The 9,258-nt window shown below is 29.0% G+C and overlaps 2 protein-coding genes across 2 annotated transcripts; both read left to right on the top strand.

Annotated features, from left to right (window-relative positions):
• Positions 1 to 274: 274 nt before the first annotated feature.
• LOC148311424 (protein CREG1-like) lies at positions 275 to 2,549 on the top strand. The gene is made up of 6 exons (XM_088256685.1): positions 275 to 320; positions 408 to 610; positions 872 to 1,026; positions 1,890 to 2,009; positions 2,116 to 2,197; positions 2,372 to 2,549. Coding segments are annotated over exons 1-6 (684 nt in total). The 5' UTR covers positions 275 to 318; the 3' UTR covers positions 2,494 to 2,549.
• A 721-nt stretch (positions 2,550 to 3,270) lies between these two features.
• On the top strand, positions 3,271 to 8,384 carry LOC148311425 (protein CREG1-like). Its single transcript, XM_088256687.1, has 6 exons — positions 3,271 to 3,411; positions 3,837 to 4,117; positions 4,758 to 4,912; positions 5,288 to 5,407; positions 5,706 to 5,787; positions 7,041 to 8,384. Exons 2-6 carry the CDS (start codon positions 3,856 to 3,858, stop codon positions 7,220 to 7,222), a joined length of 801 nt encoding a protein of 266 aa, XP_088112813.1. The 5' UTR covers positions 3,271 to 3,411; positions 3,837 to 3,855; the 3' UTR covers positions 7,223 to 8,384.
• The last annotated feature ends 874 nt before the right edge of the window (positions 8,385 to 9,258 follow it).

The raw sequence follows: 9,258 nt of genomic DNA on the forward strand, positions 1-9,258 counted from the left end.
CAGGAGTGATCAACTTACCTTTATGCTAGTAACAATTTATATAAATGTTGCTACTATTTCAACATCTCGCTGGTTAAATGCCAAAGGGTCACAAAATAAAAAGAGAAATAGTTATCTTTTAATTTTAAAAAAATGTTATACCTAACCATTACTTGTCTAAATAAAATGAATTAAAATAATTGACATACTTGAGTAAATGGTTGGTTACTTATGGTAAAACTTTTATTTTTATGATAATATTATACAATATTGGCACAATCTTGACCCGATATCCATTCATTTTGAATCAGAAATCATTGGCAGTCAGATAAATCAAAGATGTAAGTTTTATTGAAATCATATAACATTCCTTAAGTACATTTTTTTCTAACTGATAGTTCATTTATCTATTTTCGTTCTTATTTTAGGAATCGCTGTTTGGGATGGATTTTCATATTATTTTTTGTATTGACTACAAGTAGTGGTAGACTTTTTAGAAAGTTCGAGGATAAGTCTGGTTTTAATTTAAGTCCCTTGAAGGATGTTTCAAATCAGGTGAAAAATGTCAGATCTTCACCACCCGATCACAAAGATTATGTTGCTATGGCGAGATACATCATGCACCAAGCAGGTTTTTAAACTTAGATATTGGATATCAATTAATATAAATTTAATAAAATAAAATATAATTTTACAAGAGAAAGCTTTAAATATATTTCATGCTGTATATCTATACTGATTTACTAAAGTTCTTTCTCCATGAAAAAGTACACCCAATTAATAGTCAATTAAATTTAAATATAATTTCAAAGAAAACTGAAAATTTAATGATGTTTTGTAGCTTACAATAGTATACAAAGGAGAATCATTATTTTGATTACGATCTTTTCAGACTGGACATCTATAGCTACAATATCCGTAATACCCGAAATAATAGATTATCCATTCACAAGTGTGGTATCAATGAGTGATGGAACAGTGAAAAAATCTGTTGGTATTCCATACTTTTATTTAACACCATTAGATTTTCCAAGTATTGATCTGGGAGTAAGTACTTATTTTCATAATAATTATAGGGATACTGTTACAGGGCATTAATTCTTAATGGAAATTACCATTTTAACTGTCTAGATTGCTTCAACTTAACTTCTATTCATGAAAAAATGTTTTTAAAAAAAGAAAGCTGTAGTCAACTTCCTGACATCATCGGTCGACGACGACCAGTCTAAAAAGGCCAAAATCATTATAAATAAAATTGAAGTTATCTACACCACATAGTTAAAACAGTAACTATGGCATCTAATCAATACCTAGGTATCTTCTCTGTGAGTAATATGTCTAAAAAAATCATTTTATGCAGATGTCTGAAGACCTTTTGCAAATAAACTTTCAATTACAGTTTATGTTTGTTACTTCTAATAATTGTACTTATTTTATCAGCTTAAGGATGTTATTCAGACAAATTTTGGAAAAGAGTATTTTTTATTGATAGATACTGTATTAACTATTTTAGTATGTGCATACTGCCAGCTAAAATTTTGAGAATTTAATACTATTTAAGTGTACTTTCATTCTGATTAAATTATATTTCATAAAGACTTTTTTCTTTACGCCATAGTCGCGGCACTCGAGTAGTATGGTATAATATATATTTTTAAAATTTTTAAATTTAAGGAAAAAAAAATACAAAATAAATAAAAATATTGAATATTAAATAAGAGTAATATTCAACTTTTTTTATACATATTGTGCATATGGAATAGACTTACTTTGAATTTAGTTTATTTTTTTCTGTGCTTTAAAAATTGTAAATATATATTTTTTTTATGATTCAATTAAAATTCATAAAATATTTTTTTGTGTATTTTTGAAAATAAATAATTTTATAATACATTCCATTTGCTTTGTAGAAAGATAGCAGATGCACCATTTCAGCATCTTTAATTCAAACTGACTATTGCCGATCTTTGGATTATGTTCCTGATGACCCTCGCTGTGCCAGAGTTATGTTGACAGGAAAAATGGAAAAAGTAAGAAGAAAAATTATTGTTTCCGTACATCGAAACAAAGAATTATATTATTAAAGAAATATTGTTTGTGGAAGGTATTTAATAATTTTTTTTAAACCACCTTTAGATGAAAAACGGAACAGAAGAATATGATTTTGCCAAAATTGCTTTATTTTCAAGACATCATTCAATGGCAAAATTACCTGAAAGTAAGAATAATTAAGATATTTGAATTATGATTATTTGAATTAAAAAATTAATAACAAATTGTGGTTTCACATGCATGCAAAATAATTTCTTTGTACACAATACATACTGAAAATAGTTTTAAATTTAAATATGCGTTTTTCCGATTCAATATATAATTTTATTTCATATTTCAGATCATGGATTTTATGTTGCAAAATTAGATATTGAACAAATTGTGATGTTGGATTGGTTTGGTGGCCCCATCTATATCCCAATCGATAAATATTTAGATTATGATGGAAAAAATCTTTATTAAATATGTAAACTTTATTATAAAGTTGGAATAAAGGAACAACATATCCAGTAAATAAATGAAGTTTTAGTTGTTTGATAAGTGTAATGTATAAATTAATTGATGAAATTATTTTTTATGTTTATATGAAGTTTTAAAATAATATTTCTTCAGTTAATTTAATCTTAAATTGAATTATATTGAAAATTAAAAAAAAGGTTTTATTTATTTATTAAATATATTGTTTACTATCAAATATTTAAAAGACAATACTCCTTTTTTTGTAAATATTATAAAATTTACTCGAGACATCTTTCAACTTGATCATAATTAGTTTTTTACGAAAAATTATCATTGAAAAACGAATTATCATGAAAACAAAATAAAAGAAAGGGAAGTTAATAATAAAGTTGATTATTCATAAGAGGGTTTATTTTTTTGAAAAGTGTTTTCTAATGGATATCCATATGGTTACTTATCTCACCCTTTTATAAAATTCTTGTAATAAATAGGAAAATTGCATACAATATGCCCCATAATAATTTTCAAAATAAGAACTTCTAGTAAGTCATAAAAGAAAACAAGAAAATTCATGTGCGATACACTACGACTAACTATATACGTAATATTTCGAGAATTCTAGTAGCATTAAAAAAAATTAACCATCTAAAATCAACAAAATTTAATGATATTCTTTTAGTTTTAACGAAAATCGTTCTACAAATAAGCACGTCATAGTGTAGACTAAAATAATTTTTCTATGGTTTTATCTAAGTTTGTACGTTTTTTGTTTTGACGTTTGTTTTATTTTTGCGCTGTCATTCAGTTACGTCTTTTTATATGTTTATTTTTTATTATTATCCAAAACGAATAAGATTAATAAGCATATCCCTAATTAAAGTAAATAAATATTGAAACTGTTAATAAATTTATTGATTCAAAGTACGTACTTATTAAGTTTATTGTTATTTCATTATTTATTCTCGACTCATAACCATGATTTATTCACCCTCGAAGTGTATTTTAAATCAATTTTAAATATAAATCAGGTTGATTTCATTGATTCGTGGTAACCAAAAAAGTTACAATAGCTTTATTCTTTCTGGATGTATTGAAATTGATAATTACTTTTGATATATTAATATATATTGTATAAATAAGCACTGTTTACATGTATGTCTAGCGCTCAAGTTTTTTTATTTAATTAGCCATAACATTTCACAATGTGACGCCCATATTAACTTTTTAAAAATGTATACCATTGGAAAACCGCTTGTATAGTTAACTAAAAAAAAATCATTGGTTAGTTATATTATTTAATCCTGTAACTAAATGATGTCTAAAATAGCTAAAATACCTTTTTACAGAAATATTTACTTCACTAACATGTTTTCAAAGACATTTATGATCTTGTTGGTGACAATCATCTCTTTATGTCTCATCGATGCAAGAAAACACAAGAAGTCTGAACTTTCTGATGAGTATTTAGAGAAGTATGACAGAATGCACAATTACAATGGCAATCATCACAGACCTCATGGAAAATACAGGGATCACGCTGAGAAAACAAATCATAGAGTATCCAAAGTGAATCCGCCGGACCACACCAAAATTATTGCTATGGCAAGATTTGTTGTCCATCAAGCAGGTAAAAGATATTAATTTCATTAATTGATTCGGTAGTCACTTAGTGGTAAAATCTATCCATTTTTTATTTAAGTTTTACTTGGTAAATACCACTATTTCTTAAAATCTATTGTGGCACATGCTTCGTTGCATTCCGCATTATTTTCAAACACCGTATGTGTGTACGGTGTATGGTAAACACATACAGTATTTAAAATGATGCGGAATGCATCTAAACACATGTCACAATGGATTTTAAGAAATAGTATTTACTAAGTAAAACTAAAATTAAAAATGGAAAGACATTAACATGTTTCACTGTATATTTGCCATATCATAGGGACAGCAATTTTACTATTTAAAATAGTGATGGGCAGTTTTTTACTGATTTTTGATAGAAAAACTTAAAAAAAAAAAATTAATCATCAAAGTACCCAATAAGGCATGCAATTCAAAAGGACATTTGAGAATTACATCTACATAAAATGTCTTACTTGAATGTGATTTTGTCAGAAATCTATTAATGTACAGCAAGTTATTTTAATACACCAACTATTAAAATAAAATTAAACAATAAATTACAATGTTAGATTGTTAATAAGTCACAATTTTTTTACATAATCCTAAAATCTTTCATTTATTTTTTAAATGTAATATTACAGATTGGACATCGGTTGCAACATTGTCTACCATATCGGCCCTTAGAGGATTCCCATTCACAAATGTGGTTTCCATGGTGGACGGTCCAGTGGATAACTCTACAGGAATCCCGTACTTTTACCTGACTCCGTTAGATTTCACTTCTAAAGACCTCGAGGTAATAGAAGCTTATTATTATAATATGTATCACTTAATAATATTAGACATAATACATAAAACCAAGACTTTGCCCTTTATATTATAGGGTATTATACGTCAGGAGAAATGTCAGTTTGATACCTATTGTCTTGATTTTTTTCCATGAATTTATTTTGTAATAATAAAAATATATCACTACATGCAGTCTTTTGTGCACCGTTGGGTGCTAATATGAAATATAGAAATCTCATTATTATAGCTAAAATAATGGAAGATGTGTAAATATGTTTCTAAAAAGATATTCTACTCCTTACACTCTTCCTTATTTCCTACTTTTCACATTTTTTATCATAATTATATAAAAATATATATATATATATTTTTTGTATTTTAGAGAGATAGTCGTTGCACTATTTCCATTACTCTGGAGGAAACCGATTATTGCCGTGTTCAAAATATAGATCCAGAAGACCCGAGATGCGCTCGTGTTATGCTGTCTGGAAAAATGAAAAAGGTTAGACACGTGTTTGATTAGTAATTCATTTGTTCTTCTTTTTCACTGTTCACCATTTTTTTGTGTTTTAAATTTAAAACTTGGCATGTAAAGAAAAACTCTTTTTCCTGGACATTGTAATGTTTCTCAAATCAATGTAAATACAAGATACATACTTTTTTTAAGTCTCAAAATTATAAAATTACCATTTCACGAGAAAAAATGTTTGGAAAGCACTGCTCCATCAATGTGGATATTGTTCATTGTTATTAAAAAACTAAAATTATTAATACATTTATTTATTAATCTTATTTTACAGGTACAAAACAATACTCAGGAGCATAATTTTGCCCAAAGTGCTCTCTTTGCAAGACATCCCTCCATGTCCACTCTCCCAGCAGGTAATAAATTTCCCTTTTTAGAACTTTAGATTAAACTAAACTTCTTGATCGCGAGTGATGGAGATTGGATAAACCTGGTTCGAGATGGGGTGGCTATAGGGTGCGGTATACAATGTACCTTATTTTGCAAAACCACCACTACATATGGTAAATTATTATTTTGACCTACCTATTGACACGTCAGTATGTATGCAACTATAATTCTGCATTCAGAGGACGACAAGCTTTTGCAACATTATCCATATCGTAATATAATTTCGACGGTCATACTGACGTGATTAACCGGTTGAATTTGAACGCCGTTGACGCCTCAAACACGCGAACGTTGTTATTGGTCCGACTGATTTATACAACAAAAATCAATCTGTTTAGTGCGTGGTACCTTTTTCTGTATTTAAAGATTATTTCTATGTTTGTTTTCATTTTATCAGGTGCAAAATATTAGCGCTTCATTGTTTGACAAACCATATCACCTCCCCTCTGGGCGGGGCAACTTTTTTACTTGTAGGGATATATTCAATAAGGGTCTTTGTATACATGTTTTGAAAAAAAACTGAAATGCGGATGGGTTAACCTTTTAACGGCGTTAACTTTGTTCCTAAGAGACGCCCGTGCGCAGCGGTATTTTGCCGTTTTTTAAATGATTACTTTTATCATGTATTTAGTTAAGAAACGATTTATTTTCCTAAACAAAAGCATTCAATGGGATTCATTGTGCCTTTTTGGTACTCTATAATACACTTGTGTCTCATTATTCTTCAAATATATCGTAATATAAACAAATAAGATTGTAACATAAATAAATCAAAGAACGCATCACTCTTCACTCTTCACGCGTCACTCTTACCCATTGGCGATGCGTAGCGTCGAGAGTGAGACAGATATAGGGCATGATTATGGCGCGGACTAATTACCGACCGCAAGAAAAATCAGGGATCTGTTGTTTTATTTATCCTTGTGATGTTACAAATTATTAGTCAGATATTTCAACAGATGTCATAAGGCCAAAGATTGACGTATTATTTTATCCAAAGTTCCACACTATGAAAAAATCCCTCTAAGTTGAACTGAGGTTCGAAACTTGGAGCAATGTAAAAACACATACGCTTATGTCAGCCGCGTATTTGTTAAAACACATACGGTTATGCGAGCTGCATGGATCCGGTTAACAAGCGCGCTTACTTACTATTCAACCATGTGTGTTTATTGTATATCTGGGATTGCAGTCTTGATATGTTTTTTTGTTGTTTTAGATCATCATTTCTATGTTGCCAAATTGAAGATAAGCAATATCGCCATGCTTGATTGGTACGGTGGACCCAAGTTTATTGGAGTACGGGAATACTTGGCTTTTAAACCTGAAAAAAATTTGAAGCACATCACCCCGATGGAAACTAATGACATAGATAATGACTTCAGCGTTCTTAAAGTTTAAAATGGTTTATACTACGATCAGATATAAAATGCTTATGTTTCGTTTTATATATATTTTAAGCATAGTGTAGATTAGTTCTAGGTATAAATGTACAATTATTTGTACATTGATGTCTTGATTTACCATGTGTCTGCTGTTTGAAAGTTACTAACCAAAAAACACTGACGAACTCTCTCTGGCCATAATGCACAGCAGGAAAAGTAATTGTGCCTGATATATACAGAAAAAAAATATATTTACCATTTTATATTATGGACTAAGAAAGGGTGTCATAGTGTTTGCCGTTTTTATTATTGGAACATTATATTATGCGCTTAAATAGAAGGAATATCGTCATTCTGAGAAGTTTAACAATACATTTATTTATTGAAACATTTTTAAGGTCACTGTTTATTTATTTTTTTATATAGCTTAATCTCGGTTAAAAATGGCAGTTAATATTGAGAAATCAGTTGCTGCACTGGTAATATAAAATTATTTATTTTTATAAAAAATATTAATTTTGGTTAACTGTGTAGTTGATTCACAATCTCTGTTTATTGAACCTTATTAACAGAACCGAGGGTATTGTAATATTTAGATTTTTTATGTGTACATCAGTGCCTTTTTTATGTGTACATGGTATATTAACCCAAAAAAATGCTTGGAACTTTTACAATATAATTGAGTGAAATGCATACTGAAGACCGCCTGTGTATGTTTCTGAAATATGTATTTTATTATTTTTATTGTACATTTTTTAAATGCAAAATAACTTAATAAATAATTATCGCATAAGTACCAACATATATGTATAACTGTGTATAAAATAAATAAAAAAATGTATAGCACTAACTAATGTGATCAATGTAGTAACTTGTGATAATATTTTCATGCCTTGTGATAAAATAGCAATTGTATACCAGGGGTTTTCAATGATTAAAAAAAAATCTAATAAATTAAAATAATAATTATAATTATAATTCTGGAGTAAACAATCTCATAACTTGAAGGAAAATTTTGTTACATATCTCTGTTGAAAGCATTTGATCACTCCTGTAAATACATTGTGTTATATTTATGTAGATAATACTAACATTATACTAAGTAAAATGGTGTTGTGAATTTGACATTATTGTAATATGTATATTTTTGAAAATAACTATATATTTTTTCATTTGAAGTACTTTTTTTCTTTATAAAGATCTAGTAGAATTTTGATCCTACTTTTGTAAGAAATGAAATGTTGTACTGGAGATGAAAATGAATGCATAATTTCCAGCATGTCTGTGGTTTTCTCACATTTCTTTTGTTTTCACACTTTTTATTATAGATTTTCTTTGTCTCCCTATTTATTAACTAACGAAAACCTGTTTTTCAGGACAGTTTCACTATCGAATATTCAAAAACTTGGTCGGTTTCTAACTAATTTTGGTTGACTATATAGTGTTTTATTTGATAAAACCGAAACGTGGGAGTCGGTGATCTCAACATTTTTGGATTCGAGGTTTTGAATAACACTATTTTAAATTTATAATGGATTTCAATCTTATACGGCTGTGAAACATGGCACCTTACAAGGGCCCAGAGCAGCCGTGTACTTTGAGAATAGGTGTCTGCAGAGAATTTTAGGCCAGCGGTGGTATGACATTGTGAGGAATGAAGAGATAAGGCATATGATATGGCAAATTTTGGTCACAACACAATTTTGGACCGCTGCTGACAATTCGTCGAAAGTTCTCGTCAGAACTTCGGGACGCGGATCTGACTTGGAAGGATGCAAAGGAGCTGGCAGCCAACAGAAAAGCCTGGAGACAGTTTGTGAACTCCATATGCTCCATCTAGGGAGCGGACATGGTTTAATATACATATATAAAGTATTACAATTTTAATGAAATCTTAGTTTATACATTTTCTTATTGCTTATTCAGGTAGTAGGCAAATATCGATTTCGGTAGATTCTGTTCGTTTTTCGTACTTCGACCAGATTTCCGAAGATTTGTAGATTCTGGTACATCTACCGTTTTTTTTGTAAGGTTCGATAGGTAGGTACCTAG

Source organism: Brachycentrus maculatus, unplaced genomic scaffold (genome assembly GCF_059751285.1).
Source record: "Brachycentrus maculatus isolate JH-2025_06_01 unplaced genomic scaffold, ASM5975128v1 h1tg000065l, whole genome shotgun sequence".
NCBI classification, from domain to species: Eukaryota; Metazoa; Arthropoda; class Insecta; order Trichoptera; family Brachycentridae; genus Brachycentrus; species Brachycentrus maculatus.